At 37.6% G+C, this 24,244-nt stretch overlaps 1 protein-coding gene across 1 annotated transcript in view; it reads left to right on the top strand.

The window, feature by feature from the left end:
• Window positions 1-24,244, top strand: part of STK3 (serine/threonine kinase 3) — a 308,548-nt gene that overhangs the window by 53,685 nt on the left and 230,619 nt on the right. Inside the window, exon 4 of the mRNA XM_055432459.2 lies at window positions 13,377-13,491. Coding sequence (XP_055288434.1) covers window positions 13,377-13,491 — 115 coding nt within the window. The remainder of the gene's footprint in view (window positions 1-13,376; window positions 13,492-24,244) is intronic.

Below are 24,244 nucleotides of genomic sequence, written 5' to 3'. Positions count from 1 at the left end.
TTTGAGTGAACTCCGGGAGTTGGTGATGGACAGGGAGGCCTTTCGTGTTGTGGTTCATGGGGTCGCAAAGAGTCGGACACGACTGAGCGGCTGAACTGAACTAAAGCTATGGTGGAGGTAATGAAGATAAAGGCGACCTCCTTCAAAATGTCCCATGCATGCACTGCTACACTCAGTACCCCCAGCCCTGCAGCGGCCACTGCCAACCCACACCTCTGCCGGAGACTCCTGGATACTTATGGGCAAGTCTGGGTCAGTATCTTGTGGGGTCACTGCTCCTTTCTCCTAGGTCCTGGTGTGCACAAGTTTCTTTTTGTGCCCGCCAAGAGTTTGTTTCCCAGTCCTGTGTAAGTTCTGGCAGCTCTGTGGTGGGGTTAATGGTGACCTCCCCCAAGAGGACTTATGCTATTCCCAGGTCTGCTGCACCCAGTGAACGACAGAATGGTTTCTGTTCGCTTCTAAGGCAAACCATTCAATATCAAAGTAATCCAAGTCTATGCCCCAAGCAGTAATGCTGAAGAAGCTGAAGTTGAATGGTTCTATGAAGACCTACAAGACCTTCTAGAACTAACACCCAAAAATGAAATCCTTTTCATTGTAGGTGACTGGGATGCAAAAGAGGAAGTCAAGAAATATCTGGAGTAACAGGCAAATTTGGTCTTGGAATACAGAATGAGGCAGGGCAAAGTCTAATAGGGTTTTGCCAAGAGAATGTGCTGGTCATTGCAAACACCCTCTTCCAACAACACAAGAGAAGACACTATGCATGGACATCACCAGATGGTCAATACTGAAATCAGATTGATTATATTCTTTGCAGCCAAAGATGGAGAAGTTCTGAATGTTCTGATGGAGAGTGAAAAGGTTGGCTTAAAGCTCAACATTCAGAAAACAAAGATCATGGCATCTGGTCCCATCACTTCATGGGAAATAGATGGGGAAACAGTGGGAACATTGGCTGACTTTTTTTGGCGGGGGCTCCAAAACCACTGCAGATGGTGATTGCAGCCATGAAATTAAAAGACGCTTACTCCTTGGAAGAAAAGATGTGACCAACCTAGACAGCATATTAAAAAGCAGAGACATTACTTTGCCAACAAAGGTCCATCTAGTCAAAGCTATGGTTTCTCCAGTAGTCATGTATGGATGTGAGAGTTGGGCTATAAAGAAAGCTGAGCGCTGAAGAAATGATGCTTTTGAACTGTGGTGTTAGAGAAGAATCTTGAGAGTCTGTTGGACTGCAAGGAGCTCCAACCAGTCCATCCTCAAGGAAATCAGTCCTGAATACTCGTTGGAAGGATTGATGCTGAAGCTGAAACTCCAATACTTTGACCACCTGATGTGAAGAACTGACTCATTTGAAAAGACCCTGATGCTGGGAAAGTTTGAAGGCAGAAGGAAAAGGAGTCGACAGAGGATGAGATGGCTGGATGGCATCACCGACTCAATGGACATGAGTTTGAGTAAACTCTGGGAGTTGGTGATGGACAGGGAGGCCTACTGTGCTGCAATCCATGGGGTCGCAAAGATTCGGACACGACTGAGCGACTGAACTGAACTGAACTGAATAAGTCATTGGACTTCTCTGATGGTTCAGAGAGTAAAGTGTCTGCCTGCAGTGCAGGAGACCTGGGTTTGATCCCTGGGTCGGGAAGATCCCCTCGAGAAGGAAATGGCAACCCACTCCAGTATTCTTGCCTGGAGAATCCCATGGATGGAGGAGCCTGATAGGCTACAGTCTGTGGGTTCGCCGAGAGTCAGACACTCTTGAGCAACTTCACTTTCACTTTCAATAAGTCATTAGTAAAAAGGAAAAAGAGCGAAGTGAGAAATAATGTATAACATAATCATATTTATTTAAGAGTGTATTCTAGTATGAAACAGCAAATTTCAACAGTGTAAAATCGCAATTACTTTTGAACGAACCTAATGGACAGGGAGGCCTGGCGTGCTGTGATTCATGGGGTCGTGGAGAATCGGACACGGCTGAGCGACTGAACTGAACTGAATAAAAGTGGATTCCATCTTCTAGATTTCAGTTTTATATTCATATTGAACATATAAAATAGTGAAGGGGCAAAAATGTTGATTAGTTAAAAGATCCTAAAAGTGCTAAAAGATAAGGTGAGTGAAAAACTGGGAAATGGCAGGAGCAAGCATTACATTTTAGCTACTGCATACTTAGTGTTAATGCAGATGTGTTATTGAGAATTGGTATAAAAATGATTTGAAAAATGCCCACATAAAATAGTAGAATTTCAGCTAGAGAAAATGAGGTTGGTATTTTTGAAACTGATATATTTTCTTAAGTCCATGCAGCTATTTTGGCATTTGGCAAATTGTCTTGCCTTCTATACTATATAAAGAGACCAGCTGCTGCTGCTGCTAAGTCTCTTCAGTCGTGTCCGACTCTGCGACCCCATAGATGGCAGCCCACCAGGCTCCCCTGTCCCTGGGATTCTCCAGGCAAGAATACTGGAGTGGGTTGCCATTTCCTTCTCCAATGCATGAAAGTGAAAAGTGAAAGTGAAGTTGCTCAGTCGTGTCCAACTCTTAGCGACCCCATGGACTGCAGCCTACCAGGCTCCTCCTCCCATGGGATTTTCCAAGCAAGAGTACTTGATTGGGGTGCCATTGCCTTCTCCGAAAGAGACCAGATATGTTTTAAATTTTTTGTTCATTTTAGTGCATACTTAACATGTATTCAATACAGCTTTTTGGCATATATATTTGGGGGAACCCATCTGCATTGTTTATGGCTGAATCTTTTGTCTGGTTCAGTGCTTGACACAGAATAGGTATTTAGTCAGTATTTGTTGAATGTGTAAATCATCGAATGTTGGTGCTTGACTAAACTTCTGTAGGTATATTTTCGAGTTTTTCCGATGTACTCTGCTCTAAGGATGTGCTTCTAGGGGTATTTTCCTCAAACAGTGAAGAATCAAGCAGAGTGAGAAATTTAGCTCTTACTTTTATCTTCTCTATATTGGAGCTCATTCTAAAATTTTATTTAAGGTTCTGGTGCTACAGCATAATTAAGAACTATTTTACAGGTACAGAAAATGAGATCTAGAGATTTTACATGGATTGTCCTAGATCACAGCTCATGACTAGGATGATATGAGGAGCCATATTTGCTGACCGCAGGGCCATTGCTGAAGAAAGCAATATCTATACAAAGATTCTAACAGGTCAAAGTAAAGTACTCATTCTGAAGGCAAGGCTAGAGAAGGAGACAAGAGCTGGTCAGCAGTACTTTTGAATACCATGTGCCCAGGTAATGTGGATACAAGGGAACCACAAACCTCTACACTCGTGGTACTTAACTCTCTAGGGAAGGAACTTCTCATATCTAAACCAGGAGAAATGTGTTGTTAACACATGCATTAGGGCACACAATTATCCACCTAATTTATTCTATATATATGTTGTTGTTGTTTAGTCGCTAAGTCGTATCTGACTCTTGGCAAAACCCCATGGACTGTAGTTCACCAAGCTCCTCTTTCCATGGAATTTTGCAGGCAAGAATACTGGAGTGGGTTACCATTTCCTCTTCCAGGGGATCTTCCTGTCCCAGGGATCAAACCTGGCAGTCAGATTCTTTACCACTGACGACTGGGGAAGCCCTTCTATGTAAATGTATACATTTATATAAAATACAAATTCAGTATATATATTATGTAAATAAATTTATTCACCTAATATTTATCGAATATGTACTCCTGAGGGCAGCCCTTCTGTGCTGTGCACGAGAGGTGTAACAATGAGTGAACCACACTTTGGAAGGACTTTCACTCAGATGGACTAGGCAGATGAATGGACAGGCTGTTTCAGTATAGTGTGATAAGAACTCTGATGGGGTAAACATGGTGAACATATTGTATTGGGTGGAAGACATGCAAGGCCTCGGTATTGGAAATTCACGGCGAAAAGATGACTTAGATTTACTGGGCAAAGAGAGAGAGGTGATCTATGTGGTAGAAATAGCACATTTCTAGCTTGTCTGCTTAGAGTCTTCTTCCAGAACAGCTCCTGTCCCATCTGTTCTGTTTGCTGATGCTTCTGGGTGAGACTGTGTTTGAATAGTGTTGCTGATTAAAAAAAAAAATTGACACTTAACCATATTGAAGGATTTGTGATTATCTTTGGCAGTTTTTACCAGCTCATGTATATGTATTTTTTGTGTGGCCTAAGAAACCAGTTGCTATGGTTTAGATTTATTTTGGAAAAAACTCCATTTTCATAGGAGAGTATTCACATGGCCTTTGTGAAAACACTTTATTACTCCTATAAATTTAGAAGACTGTGACGATTGTAGAAGGGTGTTGATGAAACTTGTGCAATGAAAAATAGCCATTTCTTTAGTATTTTAATTATCACATGCTCATAATGGGAACATTAAAAGTATACTTTAGAAAATATTTGCAGAAGACTTATCTGATAAAGGAGTGTTATCCAAAATATACAAAGATTTTTAAAAACTCAACAAGAATGCAAATAACCTAATTAAAAAATGAACCAAAGGCCTTAATGGACATCTCATCAGGGAAGATATACAGATGGCAAATAAAGATATGAAAAGATGCCCCATATTCTGCGTCATCAAAAAAATACAAATTAAAATGAGATGCCACTATGCACCTGTTAGAATGCCCAAAATCCAGAAGGCTGACAGCAACTAAAGCTGGTGAGATTATGGAGCAAAAGGAACTTCTTTTCATTGTTAGTGGGAATGGAAAATAATATTGCCAGTTTAGGATTAAGTTTGACAGTTTTATTCTGAAACTGAACATTCTTCTAACCATCTTATCCAGCAGTCTTGCTCCTTTGAACCAGCCAAGATGTCCTTCAGTAAGTAGATGGGTAAACTGCGATATATATCCAGACATTGGAATATTATTCAGTTGTGTTAGTGGTAAAGAGCCCACCTGCCAGTGCAGGAGACATAAGAGACGTGGGTTCAATCCCTGGTTGGGAAGATCCCCTGGAGGAGAGTATGGCAACTCACTCCAGTATTTTGCTTGGAGGTTACGGTCCGTGGGGTTGCAAAGAGTCGGGCTCGACTGAAGTGAGTTAGCACGTACAAAATGAAATGAGCTATGAAGCTATGAAGATACATAGAGGAAGTTTGGGTATTACTGGTTAAAGAGGATGATCTGAAAAGGCTACATATTGTGTGATTTCAATATGACAGCCAGGCAGAAAAACTCTATAGAGACAGTAAAAAGATCGGTGGTTGCCTGGTGTTAGGATGGTGGAGGGAGGGAATGATTAGGTGGAGCTGTGAAATTACTCTGTATGGCACTGCAACGGTGTATACAGTTGAAACCCAAAGAATGTACAACACCATGAGTGAATCCTAATGTAAAATATGGACTTTGTTTGACAGTGATATGTGTTAATGTATATTCTTAGGTTGTAACAAATGTCCCACTCTGGTAGGGGATGTTGATAATGGAGAAGCTATAGGTGTTGTGGGGGCAGGCAGTATATAAGAAATCTCTTTCTTTACATTTCACTCAGTTTTGCTGTGAATCTAATCTAAACCTGTTATAAAAAATACCTTTAACATGATTTTCTTCAATTAAGATGAAATTCAAATTAATTTAAAAATTTAATTACCTTTTAGACAGGGAAAATTAACATTTGAATCTCTGTAAGAAGCTTAAGTATAATGATTCAGTTCAAATATAATAACGTGTACCACAAGTAGTGTCTATGTAAGGAACAAATAGGTAAGGAAAGTTTTCTATATTTTTCCTCCTCTGGTTTCTCTTGTATTTTTTCCCCTCACTTTTTTTTTTTTTTAAACACTACTTCTATTTTGAGTTGTGATAACAGAGGAAGATCATTAGGATAAGAGTTTGGGGGTTTATGAAATGGAGACAGAGGAGTGGCAAGGATTGGTGCCTTAGGCATGAGATGAGAGGGAGCCAAGAAAGCAGAAAGAAAAAGGAGCGTGCTGTGTAGTTTCACTGGGCTGAAGGTGTTAAATAGGGGAAAGGAAGTGAATGGGACAGGAGAGCGAGAGGTAGGGGGATGGCACTGGAGAAAGGAGTAGGCTGCCTCCTGGGTTTCCCCCCAGTTATCAAGGCATCGCATTTCACTTTTGCTTCCCAGTGTATACTGTAATTTCACTTGCGTCTTCCTTGTCCCTCCACCCACTGGAATTGTCAGAGTCATATTTATCTATTGTATTTAACCGATACACAGAATTGCTGGGTTCTCATATGTGCTGTAAGTCCGTTCGGTGACTTAGTCAAGATTCTTAGGCATTATGGCTGAACTAAAACTTTGTGTGTTGCTTAAAATGGTAAGTAACACTGAGCTAGTGTTTTGAAGGAGGCTCTCTTTGTTTCCTCTCCAGCGTTTGATAATCAATGTGTGGTTTAAAAGAAAGACGTCAGTATATCTAAATATATATATTTATTTATATATATTTAATGTGAAATATAACTGTGAAGAAAGCTGTTCGCTGAAGAATCGATGCTTTTGAACTGTGGTGTTGGAGAAGACTCTTGAGAGTCCCTTGTACCGCAGGGAGATCCAACCAGTCCATTCTAAGGGAGATCGATCCTGGGTGTTCATTGGAAAGACTGATGCTAAAGCTGAAACTGCAATACTTTGGCCACCTCATGCGACGAGTTGACTCACTGGAAAAGACTCTGATGCTGGGAAGGATTGGGGGCGGGAGGAGAAGGGGACGACCGAGAATGAGATGGCTGGATGGCATCACCGATTTGATGGACATGAGCTTGAGTGAACTCCGGGAGTTGGTGATGGACAGGGAGGCCTGGCGTGCTGTGATTCATGGGGTCGCGGAGAGTCGGACACGATTGAGCGACTGAACTGTACTGAACTGAACTGATATCTAAATAATCGTACAGTTAGCTAACTTGCCCAGGGCTTTGACTCTGTCACCTTTGACCCCTGGCAGTCTTGTACTGGATACTCCTCCTTTAGTGCTATTTGATTGTATTATTTTCTTGCATAAACTCTTCATGGGTTCCCCTTTGCCTGGACTGCCTTTTTTTCTTTTTCACTGGCCTCAAGTCTACCCATTTTTCTCCCTAGCCTCTACCATGAGACTCTATATGTTATTCAGTGAATATCTGTTGATTATGTTTAAAATGATAATGAATGAATGATGAATGAATGACATTTATGTCCATGGAAACAGACTGAGTTTAAGTCCCAGATCTTGAACTCCCTGAGCTGATTTGTGTCTGTGTTTGTAATTTTTCAAAGTGTTGGCTTGAAGTTTTAATCTTTAATTTGTCGATCTTAAATTTATACTTAGTGTGCAGTTGAAAGGAGACACAGTGGATAAAACGCAGTAGAAACCTTGCTTATTGTCTTCTAACTTGTCAGTGTACATTATCATCAATTTGGTATTGTGTATCTGTGGTGACCTAAATGGGAAGGAAATCCATAAAAGAGGGGAGATATATATATGTGTAGCTGATTCACTCTGATGGATAGCAGAAACTAACATGACATGGTTGTTGTTTAGTTGCTCAGTCGTGTACGACTCTCTTGTGACCGCATGGACTGTAACCCACCAGGCTCCCTTCTGTGTCTGTGGAATTTCCAAGGCAAGAACACTGGAGTGGGTTGCCATTTCCTTTTCCAGCACAACACTGTAAAACAGCTATAATCCAATAAAATAAAATAAAGAATTGCATTGAGTGGACCTTGAAAATCTTTCTTTAATTTGTTTTCTATTTCTTCTACTCCCACTCCAAGCCACCATCTGTTTTTTAAAATGTAGGCTTTATTATTATTCAGTTATGATGAGACTAGCATATCTGGAGATAGATTGTTATACACACAGATCCAAGAAGGATATGGGTGAGAGAGGGAGGACTCATGGGGAGAAACACCAGGGTCAGTCAGAAGGCAGATGGAGAGAGAGGGAAATGTGGGCAAGAGCCTTTATTGTGGTTTCTATGGGAAGGAATGGGTGACCTGAATAAACAGTTTTATTATTATTCAGTTGCTAAGTCGTGTCCAATTCTTTGTGACCCCTTGGACTGCAGCACACTAGACTTCCCTGTCTTTTATCATCTCCCAGAGTTTGCTCAGGCTCATGTCCTTTGAGTTGGTGATGCCATCCAACCATCTCATCCTCTGTCGTCCTCTTCTCCTCCTGCCTTCAATCTTTCCCAGCATCAGGGTGTTTTCCAGTGAGTCAGCTCTTCACATTGGGTGGTTAAGGTATTGGAGCTTCAGCATCAGTCCTTCCAGTGAATATTCCGGGTTAGTTTCCTTTAGGATTGACTGATTTGATCTCTTTCCAAGGAATTCTCAAGAGTCTTCCTCAGCACCACAGTTCAAAAGCATCTATTCTTTGGCGCTCAGCCTTCTTTATGGTCCAGCTCTCACATCCATACATGACTACTGGAAAAACCATAGCTTTGACTATATGGATCTTTGTTAGCAAAGTGATATCTCTGCTTTTTAATATGCTGTCTAGCTTTATCATAGCTTTTCTTCCAAGGAGCAAGTGTTTTTTAATTTCATGGCTGCAGTCACTGTCTGTAGATTTTTGGAACCCAAGGAAATAACGTCTGTTACTGTTTCCAGTTTTTCTCCATCTATTTGTTGTGAAGTGATGGGACCAGATGCCATGAGCTTAGTTTTTTGAGTGTTGAGCTTTAAGCCAGCTTTTTCACTCTCCTCTCTGACCTTCATCAACAGGCTCTTTAGTTCCTCCTCTTTTTCTGCCATTAGAGTCGTATCATCTGCACCACTGGGGTTGTTGATATTTCTCCTGGCAGTCTTGATTCCAGCTTGTGATTCATACAGCCTGGCATTTCCCATGATGTACTCTGCATATAAGTTAAATAAACAGGTGACAATATACAGCCTTGACGTACTCCTTTGCCATTTTTGAGCTAATGTGTTGTTCCATGTCTGGTTCTAACTGTTGCTTCTTGTCCTGCATACATGTTTCTCAGGAGGTGGGTAAAGTGGTCTAGAATTATCATCCCTATAAGAATATTCCACAGTTGGTTGTGATCCACACAGTCAAAGGCTTTAATATAGTCAATGAAGCATAAGTAGATGCTTTTCTGGAATCCCCTTGCTTTTTCTAAGACCCATCGGATGTTGGCAGTTTGATCTGGTTCCTCTGCCTTTTTGTAAATCCAACTTTTGCATTTGGAATTTCTTGGTTCACATACTGTTGAAGCCTAGCTTGAAGGATTTTGAGCATAATCTTGCTAGCATGTGAAATGAGGGTAATTGAGGGTTAGTTTGAACATTCTTTGGCATTGCCCTTCTTTGGGATTGGAATGAAAACTGACCTTTTCTAGTCCTATGGCCATTGCTGAGTTTTCCAAATTTGCTGGCATCTTGAGTGCAGCACTTTCACAACATCATCTTTTAGGATTTGAAATAGGTCAGCTGAAATTCCATCACCTCTGCTCGCTTTGTTTGTAGTAATGCTTCCTAAGGCATTCTGAATCCAAGATGGCGGAGTAGAAGGACATGTGTTCATCTTCTCCTGGGAGAACGGTGAAATCACAATAAATAAGTTTAGGATTGGCTGGATTGAATAATTTCATTATGCTGGAAGCTGTCCCTAGTTGTCTGGTATATGGCCCTGGGGTGATTGGGACTGGAGAGTAGTAGCCCTGGAGGTGGTTGAGAGAATGTACTCCAGATTGGCTTGTTTGCATATGTAAGGTCTACTCACAGAAATTACCTAGCCCTGAGAGGACCAGTGGAGCCATTGTCAGTAGGTCCCAGATGTCACACTGGCACAAATACAGAAAATAAAATGATATGCTTAATATAGTGTCTTGCAACAGAAAATTCTAACTGGTCTACCCATGTGCATGTTTACTTTCCTACAATCCAGGTTTAAAACAACAGCCAGAGAATCTTAAAGGTATAAATCATAAGTGTAAAAAGAAAGTATAAATTAGATCATGTCTTTCCTCTGCTTAAAATTCTTCTCTTGCATATCTGTTAAGACCCAGTCTCCTTTCTTTGGTTTTGAGCCCCTTCATCATTAGCTCCCTCCTACCTCCGACTGTGTTCTACTTTATTTTTCACTCACTTTATTCTAGGTACACTGATCCCTTGACAATAATTTGCTCCTTTTCTCCTCAGGGCCTTTGTACAGACAGTTTTTGGTACCAGAGTGCTCTTTATAACTGATTAACTTCTAGCTAACCTTTGACACTAGCTTAAATGTTATTACTTTAGGGAGGCATGAATTAGGTCCCTTCTGTTAATTTTTTTGTGATTGTTAATTTGTTTACTTATTCATTGCTTTTGTATGAGTAATATAAGAAGGGAGGTACTGGGGATAAAAAAGAAAGCAAGGATGATCGTTATTACATATAAACTTTGGAGTTATTTCTTTCTTTTCCAAATGTAATTTATAATCCACTGGCATCAATGGAGGGAGAATATTTTGTTGTTAAAAGCTTACCCATGTCTACTTTCAAAGCTTTTCATATATTCCAGTGCTTCCCAAGGCAGGGGCTACCATGGGAAAGTGTGTGAAAGTGAAATTCACTCAGTCGTATCTGACTCTTTGCAACCCCATGAACTATACAGTCTGTGGAATTCTCCAGGCCAGAATACTGGAGTGGGTAGATGTTCCCTTCTCCAGGGGATCTTCCCAATCCAGGGATTGAACCCAGGTCTCCTGCATTGCTGGCAGATTCTTTGCCAGCTGAGCCACAAGGGAAGCCCTCATGTTACTTACAAGTGAGCAGTTATGGAGAATCAAGGGCTCAGACTCTCCTCTAGCAGCTTCCTTTGTGCTGTTCCATTCTTTCATATGAACTAGGGACAGTTTTACTAGCAGAAATAATGAATGCAAAATAAAGTCTCATCCAGTTTGTCTCATAGTACTCCTTTTCTTACCACAGGTAGTAATCATATTTATTTGTTGGTTTGCTTCTGGAATACCTGAGTATTTCAGGCTACTTTGTGCTGTAGGAGAGGCAGAATTGTGTCTGTCTGGTTTACGTGGTCTGATGCTTGGCTTGAGTTGAGGGTCAGTGAATGAATGCTGAGATGAATGATAGAAACTGGATTTGAATGTGTGTCCTTAAGGTGGTTGTTTCTATCTGCTTAAATATTTTTTCTAGGTTAAAATTATTGAGGCCAATTTTAATGATATAGAATTGTTGGACTTTGGTCCATCTAACTGACTGTGTATTAGAATGGGCCACTTGAAGAGAATTTTACCTTTCCCCAAAGGTGTTGCCTTGATTCATCCCTCAAGAGATGGGGCTGCCATTTTAGGTTTCTGCCCAGTTTAGAATCTCTAATTTTTGTAGGAGCTGTCAATCCTACTCTTAGAGTTGCTGATTTCTTAGTGTAGGTTGCAAGACAAAATATGTATTTTCTGTGTGCTTTTCAGTGAACATAATCTTGAATGCATCGCTGACTTAATACTTTTCAAGATTTTGAATAAGAAAATTAATATTTAAAGAAGTTCTCTGAAGGATACGCCGTCTATCTTCTGGAGTGAAGCTTGACTGTGGGTGTATATCAAAGTCATCTGTAGAGGTGACTATTAAGAGCCCTATTTAGTTAGAAGCTCTAAGGTGTGGGACCTGGGTCACAGGTGATTCTGATGAACAGCCAAGTATAAGAGCAGTACTTCCTATGGAAGTTTCTACACAGGCAGTCATACCCCAAGGGAGCGTATGTCAAGAATGCTTTTTTATGTTTCCCATCAGTTAAAGTTCTGACTCTATAGTTCAGATTCATTTGTAAAGAAGTACTTGTAAATGTTGTAGTGAATATTTATGAACTCTTGGTGATACTTTCCAGTCCCTCCACTTAGCAAAGTTGAGTGTTGTCTGCAAATTTAAAGTGTGAGATGGGGAGTTGTGAGAGATATGGGTAGAGAGGTAGACTCCGAAAGGTCGTGTATGTGACATGAAGCAGTTCTTTTTCCCTTTGGTAATGGAGAGTCATTGGAGGTTTTCTAAAATCAGGAAGGCAACATGGTTAGCTTTTACTTTTGTTTCAAAGGAAAGTTGTGTCAACTATATGGAACATAGATTAGGATGGGGGAGAAAACTACGACAAGGAGACCAAAGTGAGTCTGTGCAAGAGGGAATGAGGAGCAGTAGGGATAAAATGGGACTAAATTCTAGCCCTGTAAGGTGCCTGTTCCAGTTTAAGCTCCAACCAGTCAGCTCTACCCTTGACTTCAGACAGCTAAAATTGCAAAGGCTTTACTGAGAAGTCTTTCCCTGACCAAATTCTCTTAATCTGTTCTTTTGGTAGTTTTTTTATGTCGTATTTTATAGTACTTTCCAGTCTGTATTGTTCGGTTTTGCTTATTTGATTCCTGTGTCTTATTTTTATCTTACACTGATGCCACTTTTCATGATAGCTGCTTCTCTACAGAAATAGCTGTTGAACACATTGTCCCCTAAACATGTCATTCTTGGTTTTTTCCCCTTCTGTTTTTGTGCCTTTGCTCATGGTCTTTCTCTTTTCCAAATGTTCTTATTTCTCTTCTACACCCATATCTTGAAGTTTTAACATTCCCCTCCGCCCCCCCCCCCATAATTCAAATCCCACCATTTCTGCAAAGTCCTCTAGCGTGATTCTTCCATGGTCACTTCCACCTTTGGGCTCTTATAGTATTTACACTGTGTATTCTTTTATGCTTCCTTATATTTTTTTCATCTTATTATTTAGTCTGTGAATGTTGATAATCTACCTTTTTGAGTTGGACAGGATATTTTACACATCACTGTACATAGCATATCCTTAATAATGTGGTGGTTATTTGCCCCATTCTAAGTCTTCCTAAAAGCAACTTGGCTATAAACATAGTTTATTCTACTCTAAAAAACCTAAGACCTCAGCTCAGAAATATTTTAAATTGTCAATAACTTTAATTATCTGAATTTAAAGCAAAAAAAAATTATTATTATTTTTCTCTAGGATTTTAAAGGTCAAAATAAAAGAGAATTAAAAAAATTTGGGGGACCTTATTGAAATATAAAGTTGAGTGTTAATATTTGACTGGATATAAAATCCTTTAAACACTTATGTTTAAAATGTTTTAATTAAAGTAAAATATTTTCATTTGTTCCTTATGTTAAATAGTGTGTCCTTTGCCAAAACAAAGCTTTATTTTCTTGGGAATCACTCAGAACATTTGGACCTCCTCTGGTTTGTAATTCTGTTAAATTTCATCCATGAATTGAAGCCTAATTATACATAGTTGGTATACCCTACATAGAGACACTTCCATGTATAATAGTTTACTCATTAAGTTTACTTATTGGAACATTATGAAATGTTGAAAATACTTTGCATTGGTATTAAGAAATAATTTTCTTTGAGAATTAACTGAACTTAATTGTCTATATATTTTTCTTTAGCCCATATGTTGTAAAGTACTATGGCAGTTACTTTAAGAACACAGACCTCTGGATTGTTATGGAGTACTGTGGAGCTGGCTCTGTCTCAGACATAATTAGATTACGAAACAAAACAGTAAGTATTTTAAAATTGTTTTGCCAATCTCATTTCTAAAGATTCATATTTTAGAAGCTGACCATATAGTGTTTTGTTACAAGGAAAATATTAGTGTGAAAAAAGAAAAGACTTCACAGTGTAAAAGGATCTTGTATGAGGTGTGAGAATTGGTCACAGGTCTTTGTGTGGCAAATACAGGAGTCATGTGATTGTTTAATTTATTTATTGGGATAACTTTTGGTTTAGTCATCGAGAAACCACCGTGGCACTCCTCTTCTTCATTTAGAATCAGTTTTGCATGTTCTTTGTTAACTTGAGTTCAGTAAGTTATGGCTAAAATTTTATTTTTGTAATATTTATGGTGTTTCTTTATCATAAGTTTTTTTGCATTATAACATATGGTTGGTAAACAGTTGAAGTATTATGTTTCCAAATCTTAAAAATAAGTGAAGAACAATTTTTGTCTTATTTCCCCAAATATCTCAGGATGTTTGAAATTAATAGAGCTCAATTATAATTTTTTTTCTGGTAAATTCAGCTTAGTGAGAATGTGTTATTTAAAGATAAATTTTATGGCTGTGTTTTAACCCTAAGTAAAAGAGCTATTTACAAAACTGTTTACTTTAGCCTAGTAATGCACCTAGTTAACTTGGATAATTTACAAGACTGAAGTGACCTTTTTAAAATCTGTGAATGACTAAGAATAGTAAATCAGTGAAATAATTTGTAATTCTGTAGAACAGTATCCCAGTTACTACATGTCATTATTACAGGTTGTCAGACATGTTTCAGTAAAATACATTTGGAAAAATACTTAACTACTTGAGTCAATTTGTGGTTAACCAGAATCATTTTAAAATTTGATTGGGGAAGTACGTTGTAAGTTTATCCTACTAATTTTTTTTTTCTGTTAGAGAAAATAAAGTAAATAGGATTTCTTTTAAAGGAAGTGGAACAGAAGTTAAAATAATTCCTGTTTTGACAGAATGAATTAAGTGATTTGTGACATTCTAATTATATATTTTAGAATTTCTATGGTGCTTAACTAACATTTATGTAAATCAGATGACTCCTGAGTGGCAGAACAATGCTTTAATTGAAAGTAATTATACTCCAGTTAGGGAAGTGTTTTAAAACCATTTCAGGGCTAAACTCAGTGCATTTGGTATTTAAAGTTACCAAGTAGAAATACGGAGTAATACTGTATGAAATGGAAAGTCTGTTTATTTTAAATGTTAATGTTACCATTTTGAGTCCATAGGAAGAATACAGTCTTCTATGTATCCTAAGTATACAAAAATACTTTATTTCTTGTGGTTAATAAATAGAAACCATGAAGGTATACTATAGTTCTATAAGGTAGATTTGGATGGGATAATTATTCTCAGGTATTTCCTTCACCAATTACCAAAAGAAGGATTTTACCCTATTTGCACTTTTTTTTAGAAGGCAGATTCCACCATACATTTGAAATAGTCTTAATTATTATTCTCACAAGTTGTTTTTCCTTGGGCCTGGGGATGTATGGGAGGGTCTGATTCCCAAATACAAAAAGGAATCCAGAACTGCATGAGATGGCTCAGGAGCTGTACATATATTCTTTCTGGGTATTGCCTTGATAGCAGTTCCTGTCAAATCTCAAAAATATTCTGTACTACTTATGCTACTTTCCCTTCATTTATGTATTATTTTAAAAGAGTACCATTGTTATGAAGGTTGGCAGTATGAGGGATAGTTATCGTCCTGTTTAATATTGGATTATTTTTTAGGAATGTTCACTGGAATGATAATCTTGATTGTTTGAATTTCAGAGGCACGGCTTTCAAAAAACGTGACCAGTAAAACAGTTGTCCTTGACCTGTTAACACTCAGTCCAGTAGTTAATTGTTTTCATGGTCACAGAACAATCAGTCCTTTCCTAAGAATTTGGAAAATTTTCTTTTAGGCTTTATATGCTGTTTTGGTTTTTGTTACATGCTTTGTTGTTTCTTGTAACTCTCTGTACATTTTAAACAGCACAAGGCTGTTTAAATAATAATTCTTCTTACTAGTTTTGATGGTGTTTAAATTTATACTTTTTTTGCTTTTTATTCTTTTTTTGCATTTCTCAGTTGCCTGAACAGTGTTCTTTAGTGTTTCCTTATGATGGTAATAAAATTGCTCTCGGTTTTGTTTTGTTTTTTTTTCTTGTGTGAAAATGTTATCTCACTTTACTTTTGAATGATATATTTGCTGGGTAAAGAATTCTAGGTTGGCAATTTCTTTTATATTTTTTTATTTATTTTAAGAGGATTGACTCTTGGAAAACCTCCTAAGTAACACTCTTTTTGTAGAATTATTCTTGTCTTTGAAAGAAATCTCATTAGGGATGAACTTCTTGATTTTCAGATCTATTGCTATCTTTATATTTTTGTATTGAAGTATAGCTGATTAACAATGTTGTGATAGTTCCAGGTGAACAGGTGAACAGCGAAGGGATTCAGCCATTCTCCCCCAAGGCCCCCTTCCCTCCACATAACACTGAGCAGACTTCTATATGCTATACAGTAGATCTTTGTTGGTTATCCATTTTAAATATAGCTGTATGTACATGCCCATTCCAAACTCTCCAACTGTCCCTTCCCTGATCCTTCCCTCACCAGCAAGGGAAGGAGTCTGAGTCTGTTTCTGTTTTGCTAATAAGTTCATTTGTATTTCTTTTTATATTCCACATATAAGAGATGTTATTGGTGCTGTTGGTTTTTTGATCAAATAGTTCTTTAAAAATTAAAGATAGAGAAAATAATGAAGTTGCTGTTGTTGCTGCTGCTAAGTCACTTCAGTCATGTCCAACTCTGTGCGACCCCGTAGATGGCTTCAGTCGTGTCAAACTCTGTGCGACTCCATAGATGGCAGCCCACCAGGCTCCCCCATCCCTGGGATTCTCCAGGCAAGAACACTGGAGTGGGCTGCCATTTCCTTCTCCAGTGCATGAAAGTGAAAAGTGAAAGTGAAGTCACTCAGTCGTGTCTGACTCTTAGCTACCCTATGAACTGCAGCCCACCAGGCTCCTCTGTCCATGGGATTTACATACCTTTAAAAAAAGTTAATAAGTTTTTAGCCTGAAGTATAAAACTGTTTATGTATTACCTCCCTCCTCTCTGTGCAGTTTCATAACTTGTTACTTCAGCTTCACAGTAAGACTGGGTTCCTAGAATAAAGGCTGGGTTTATGTTTTAGTATTTTGGTATATGCTTTTGCCTCATCTGCTCCCGCACCTTTGAGTGTTTTTCCTTACTCCTAGTCTTTGCCTAGTGAGTTTGCATCCGTGAAGGACTAGCTCAGTTATCACCTCTTCTTTGAAACTTTCCCTATTTTCCCAGGTAGTTTATCTGTTTGGTAATTGGTTGATAGTGAATTAGTTAAGTATTTATTGCATATTCACTCTTACATAAGAATGAATTCTAGCTGCCATTATTTTATAGTTTTTACTGATATTATCTTACATATTTTGACTGTTGGATAGACTAAGCATCTTGTCATTTGTGTATTGGCTCTTTTACTTATTTTTAGTGCATCCTTTGCATTTTATTTTTATGTTGATAGTGGTGTTTTTCTTACATTTGCAGGCTTGCTTGACAGTTTGCTAACAGTTTTATGAGCATTTCACATATCATTTTAAAAGTCAAAAAACCACTTATCTGATTGTCAGCATAGATATTAAAGAAAGAATTTAAAAATCTTTCAAAATCTTTTAGAAATTTAACTTCTAAAATCTTTTAGAGGTTTTATGCCCTGACGTTTTCTTTGGGAAATACCTAGGAAAAGATAAAAGCATAGAATTAAATTTGAAGGTTAATCAGAACTCTCAGTGATTGGAACTGAGCCTGAGTAGCAGAGTTTTGGGGTTGGATTGTTGGCAGTTGAACCAATAACGAATGGTAGTTCGAGTAATGGTGGTAGTACTAGAGGGAGATTGAAGGTGAACCTTTCTTATATTTCAGTGGATGATAAAAGGTTGAGTCTGCTAGTTGTGTTTAGAGTAGAAATCACCATTTGGTTAGTATTTATTGAATCTTTTGGTTTATAAGTTAATACTATATATAAGTTAATCTATAATAAGTATATGTAAGTTAAACTCCTGATTCTGTGATCAAACCCACAACATACAACTCATGTCCTGGTATCATGTATCTTTAATAACTGACTTTTTAAAAAATAATATTTAAAACTAGAGTTTGGTGAAACCTATGTGTAGATAACCTTACTGTTGCTATCCTGTACTTGGAAATCACATTTAATTATTAGTCAACTTTTAGTCTTTAGGAGAAGTTTTAGCAGTTGCTTTCCCCTACTATAAGCCTCTCAAGGGCAGAAATTTTTATATGTTCATTCATGAAACTATTACAAATGGCTAGAATAGCTACTGGCATCTAGCAACCTTGATAAATGTTTGTTGAACTGAAATAGGAATAATTCCTTGACTGCTTCTTCTATGAATATAAACAATCTAACTCATCTATTGAGTGGTGTATTTTTATAGGTAAGTTGTAATTTTCATAGCTACTACTATTCAGTATTAATGATGTGGGTTGTTGAACAGATATGATCATATACCAAACAAAGTATATGTGCTTATCAGTAACCTATCAAAGTGTGAAATAACAGGATCCGTTGTGTTAGTTCCCTGATTTTCATAGAAGTTGTATTTATGTAAATTAAATTTTTTGCTTATTTTTGCAAATGTATATCCTGATAACTCAAACCATAGGCCTCATTTGGCAGATGAAAAAGAAATATGCCTTTTGTTGTTATTACTTTAATGTAACCATTCCAGGTTTGTTTTTTTTTTTGAGTGTTTTCAAGTTTAAAAAGAATAAAAAGTCCAGTAATTATGGGAATAAATACATAAAACATTTATGGCAATCATTTTGAAGGTTTTCTTGTGAGGATATTTTAAAAACCAATATATTTTATGTTAAATGCATTTAGCCTCTGAACATTTATGCATTTCAAATATTTATGCATTTGTGCAAAGTAAAAATAGACAATTCTGTGAAATTGAAGCTTTTTAAAGATAGATTATATATTTGATTAGAGGCTTTTAAAATGATCTTTACATAATTGTTAAGCTTTGCCTTGACATATGGAAGAAATAGAGTCTACGTCTTAGACGTTTGTTGTGTGTTTGGAAATGTTCTAAGAAAATGCCTAAGGTTGGTCTCTCCCACTCTGACTCAGTTTTTTATTTGACCACTTATTTTAATTCAACCTAGCACTGTGGATTTTAGTTTTGGTTCTTCCAGAAACTAGTTTTATAATCTGGGTCTTCAGCTTCCTCATCTATTAAATAATAATTAGCATTGGTACAGTGCTTTACATTTTACTTGGCAGTTTTATTTACATTTTGGTTGAATGGAAAGGTTCAAAATACATTTATTAATCTAGGCCTGCTGCTGTGTGTTAGAGGTACAAATAACTGAGAAATGTTGCTGTTGCATCGTTTGCAGACTGGTTGAGGTAATGCATATGTAAAAAGCTAAATTTGATTCTGTAAAGAGTTGTTCTTTAGGGAAAGTACAAGACAAGCGCTTAGCCTGACATGGAAGTTCAGTGAAAGCTTCACAGGAGAGAGAACCGTTTAACATGATCTTGGAAGAGGACTCATCTGTCGTTGGAGTCAGGCTTCACAAGGGCAGGGTCTTGTCTTCTTCGTTGACTGTTGTGTCCCGCTCCTCGGACAGTGCCTGATGTGTAGGATGCTGAGTAAATATTTGTTGTATGTGTAAATGAATGATTCAGAGAAGAGAGGGCAAAGGACATCTTGGAAGAGGAAATAATGATGTACTAGAATTATATTTTCATCTTTAAAAGTCCAGCGTCGTATTCCTTGATCACCTGAAGGAAAATGTTCCCAGCATCTTGTTTAAATGGGTTTACTTTCCTCACACTTAATTGCTCAAAATCATTGTCATATATTAGTTTGATGGATCTATGCGAGGATCGTAATTTTTTGTTTTCCCCTTTTTTTTTTCCCCATGTTGGAAGAAGTAGCATATGCCATCTGTATCATTTCACTAATGTTTTCTAGCTTCTTGCTCATTTTATCTACTTCCTGGAGTTTATTTGATTCTTCTTTGAGAAAACATTCTTTGGATCTTCCTGATTTCTTGTTGTAATGTGGACTCATTGCTTTTTAGGTCTGCTGTACAGCTGCAGTCCTGGAATTTCTTTTCACTGGACTTGTGGGTTAGTGTCACCATTTTCTTGTGTATTTCCTATTTCCTTGGCTTTTCACTCTTCTTCTGTGTTTTTCCTAAACTATCTTCTTCAGGATACAAAATTAAGAGATCAACTAGTTGAGTCCTTCTGTGGCTGAAAATGCTTTTATTTTGCTTTCAAACTTGGTTGATAGCAGCCAATGTAGAATTTTACGTTGAAACTAAGTTTCTCTCAGAGCTCTGGTAGCTTTCCTGTATTATCTTCTAGCAGCCAGTGTTGCTACTGTTCTAGATAGCTAATGCATGTCAGAGTCTTATTCATTTGTAGGTTTCCTCCCACCTCACAACTTTTTAGACTTTTTTCTTTATTCTCATGTTTCTGATGTAGAATAAGGATCAATATATTTCATGAGGATGTGCCTAAGTATAAGTCCTTTTTATCAGTTATGCTTAGCACTCAGTAATTCCCTTCAGATAAAAACTTGTGTCTTTCTTTAGCTTTGGAAACATTTCTCTGATAATTTCTCCCTTATTTTATCCATTGGATGGTGAAATCTCCAGAATTTTATTCTTTTTTTTTTCTCCCAGGATTTCAGTCTCCTTTTGTTTTCTTTTTCTACTTTATTTTCTGACTCTTCTAACTGAACTTTTAATTTCAGCAGTTATATTTTAATTTACAAGAACCCTTTTGTTTTTGGTTATTTCTTTTTCGCAATATCTTGATGCTTGAGACATGGATATGTGATATTTTCTAATCGCACTAAGAAAAATACGTTTTGAAAAAACTTGTTTTCTGTTTCCTGAATCATCTCTATTTCTGCTGAGGTTATTGCTTCACTCGCTTGATCCTGGTCTTCCCCATGGCAGGATGACCGCCAGAAAGGCTGACTAGCTCTCATTGGAAACATTGGGACGATGCTTTTTGCCTGGCAGGTATAATGTTAAGATGAACTGGCTGGTATCTGGCTTGAGGAGGAAGTGCCTGCAGAGGTGGTTTGTTCAGTTTCTTTAGCCATTCCCCTCCCCTGCCTTTTCTGGGGCCTGGGGATGAATACCAGGATGCATGTAATCTCTTTGTATAAAGTAGGCATGAGGAGTTCACTCTTGTTCTGTTTTCTTCTTTTCACTTCCTGAAGAAAAGCTAGTCTGCCTTTTCCATTTCCCTTCTCACTCCCGCCCTCTCTACCCAGTGGTTCTAACTTGGAACCCCCTTGGTGTTTACTTGGTAATCACCCCTTCCTTGCCTGCTCTTGCCTGTGAACTCTTCATGGAAATGCTTCCAAATTTATTCTACTCTCCCGTGCTGATTCTTTTATCAGTTTATTTATTAAATTTTTTTTCTGTCAGTTTAATGGGAATTTAGAAGGAGGAAAGACAGAGAACTAAACAAATTGCAAATTCAGGTTGGTTTTTGAACCTGAATCAGTGGTGTGTTCTCTTCCCCTTTCTACCCACCTCCCTATCGATACTTTCATACCCTTAGGTGTTTAAATTAACATGGCTACTTTGAGGAGTACAATTTGATGCTGTGTTGTCAAGTTGAATACGAAAGCGCCCTGGGGTCCATCCAGCGTTGCTCCTCTTCCATCTGTACCTTAAGAGAAACCCTAACATGACTGAATGGTGAGAAATGTCCCAGAATGTTGTCACAACAAAAAATTAGCAAACTTCAGTGTTGATGCGCACTAGACCCTGGACTAGAGAATTGCTGTTGTTCTCTCAGTCTCCACAGTTTTGCAACTCCTTGGTGAAGACAAACTGTGAGTAGCATTCTGGTTGAAACCTTTTAGAGTACCTGTACCCCAATGTGCAGATGAAAATGACCTTAAAATACCAAGTGAAGTTTGTGTCTTAAAACACAATAAACGTCCAGTTTGGTGTATGAGAGAAATTTTTTTAGTGTCTGCTTCTACCATAATGAACTGTATTTTTGTGATTGGGTGGGAGTGGGGGAGGGGGCATTGAGGGAACACAGAATAGTGGAGAGGAAGTTCCAGACTGAAGAGAGCAGTTCCTGAGTTGTCTGTATGTGTATTTTCCTGGTGGTGGACTTGTTATAATGGCAGTGATTGGGAAAGTCAGGTTTATTTAGGCATCACTTGAGAAGTGTGAAGGACACATTGAGACCATTCCTTTTGGTAAATTCTTACCGTTAGTGTTATGGCAGTGATTCTCAAGTCCAGTGACAGACATTTGATAGGTATTTTAAGAAACATTGCTGTAATACTGGTATGTGCCAGGCATATTATACAGACTGTTGCATTTAATCCTCATGTAAGGACTGAACAACTGTGTAAGGTAAGAACAGTTATTAACCCCGTTTTTCCAGACAAGCAACTGAATCATAGAGTGGTCAAGTAGATTAGAGGGAAAGAGAGGGTTGAAATTATAGCCGACTGCTGGAATGGAACTGTAAAAGTTAAGAGCAGAGTGTAGAACCAGACCGTCTTGAATTGTGACTCTGCTGCATACTTGTTGTGTGAACTTAGGCAAGTTTCTTAACTTTTCTGTGACTCATTTTTTTTCATTTGCTAAATGGAGTAAGAATACCACCCTACTTCATTGAGTTGTTTTGAAGATTATACATTTGTAAAGTGCTCGAAACAGTCCCTGGTACATAAAAAGTCCTCTATGTATTTGCATTGATAGTGTCATCATTCTCCTGCCTTCTCACTTACATGGATGGAAGTGTCTTTGCATTGTGAACATTAATCAGATAATATGTTTGAGTAGAATAATACAGAAGACTATGGAACCAAGTACAAAATCTTAGCATTCACCACTGGTACCTTGAATTATTTTCAAGAAAGGTACATAAGCTCTATGAGACAGAGCTTACATTTTTAGGTACGGTGAAAGTTTGTTTAATAGAATCAGACAGTGGCTATTCAGAATATACTGGAATATTTTATTTTAGTGCCCTTAGAATTAATGCCTTATACATAATAGTCTTTTTGATATATGTTTGCATTTTAAAAATATATATTCTGCCTTGATGTTCATTATGTACTGTTTCAAACTTTTTTTTTTCCCTTAGGGAAGGCATACCAGTTTCTTACTGATTTAAGGTTTAATACTTGGAGCTTCAAAGTTTGGTATTGCTTCATCATTAATAATAGACATCTTTTTGAGATGTGTGGATTTCTGTTCCATAAAGTTCTTTTTAGGATTTATGTTTGCCTGTGTGTTATTGGACTAATTCATGTTTGACTTTCCTAATCACTTTGTTGCATGTTCCCTCTTTGTGTAATAGATACTAGTTCATACGGGCTTTACAACTCCATATATATTGAGTGCTTTTCTGTTGTCTTCTGATCTCTTTTTCAGGAATCTTTTCATGTGGGAAAGGATTTTAAAATGTCTGCCCACTGACCATTTTCACAGTAGAGTATCAGTTCTCTTTCTCTTCAGATCAAGGGATTATAAGCAGCGAGTATATATGTATATTTACATATGGTGTAAGTAGTGAAAGCTTTCATTTTGAATCACTAGTTGTGGGACTTTGTGATAGATTATTAATTTTTTTTTTTTTTGCCAGACATCTGCAATCCAGATTTCATGAAAGAAAACCTCTCACTGCCTTTTTGTATATAATAATGGCTAAAATATTCTAGTTATGTTTTCTTATGTACATACTTTGTATTGAGCACATTTGTGTTTTTCTGGGAGAATCCCATAAATTTTTTATTATTTAAAACTTTGGCTATTTTATACCCTCAACTCTCCCGTTTTTGGGTGGGATGAGATAGAGTGGTGAGGGGTGGAAGGGAGTTACTGAGTTGCTCTGTTGTTTTTTCCAGTGTTTTCCTCATGTTGAATACCTAACAGCCCCATTCAATGTATGTATTATTTTCCCCAAGAAAGAAGGAGTAAGAGGGAGAGAAATTTTGATTATAAAGCAGTTGGAATCTGAAGCTTCATGGATGTTCAGATAAAGCCTTACATGTAAGCTTAAGAATTACTTTTGAAATTTAGATATTTCAGAAATTGCTACTTAACTCCTCAAGTTTCTCTAAACCATTGATTTTTAGCAAGAGGCTTTGGTCACCATTGTGTATTGATGTAACATGTATGTCATAAAAACTAATAATGCTGAAACATTCGAAGAGCTCTATAATGAGATATCTAAATGCAGTGTTAATTTAATTTGAAGTAAACATTTATTGGCTGGGGCAGGTGGTACTCGGAAAAATGACGGCAAAAAGGAGACTTTAAAAAGCTTTCATGTTCCTTTTAAAAGACTTGTTTGTTCTACTTTTCCCACCCCCAGTTATTGTAGCCCTTTTTTGAGGGGGCAGAAAATAGAAATCAGCTTCAGAGATTTCATACTGTTAAATATCTGGAGTAACCTATAGCAGTTCTAGAGTTGGTCAGTGGTTTGTGCTTTGTACAAACCTCTTTTCCAGGAACCTCCCCACTTTTTTGGTATCTACTTGAAATTTACTACATCGGTTTCAGCTCTTAGTTATAAATTACAGAAAACTCACCTCAAACTGGCTTGAGCCAAGAAGGGAATTTCTTTACTCACATAACTGGAAATCTTTGCAGAGCTGGTTTCATGCATGGCTTAA

Source organism: Moschus berezovskii, chromosome 16 (assembly GCF_049115385.1).
Source record: "Moschus berezovskii isolate FMDL1 chromosome 16, NW_MosBer_1.0, whole genome shotgun sequence".
In the NCBI taxonomy this organism is placed as follows: Eukaryota; Metazoa; Chordata; class Mammalia; order Artiodactyla; family Moschidae; genus Moschus; species Moschus berezovskii.
The sequence above is the reverse complement of the archived record's forward strand: the minus strand, read 5'-3'. Positions and strand labels throughout refer to the sequence as shown.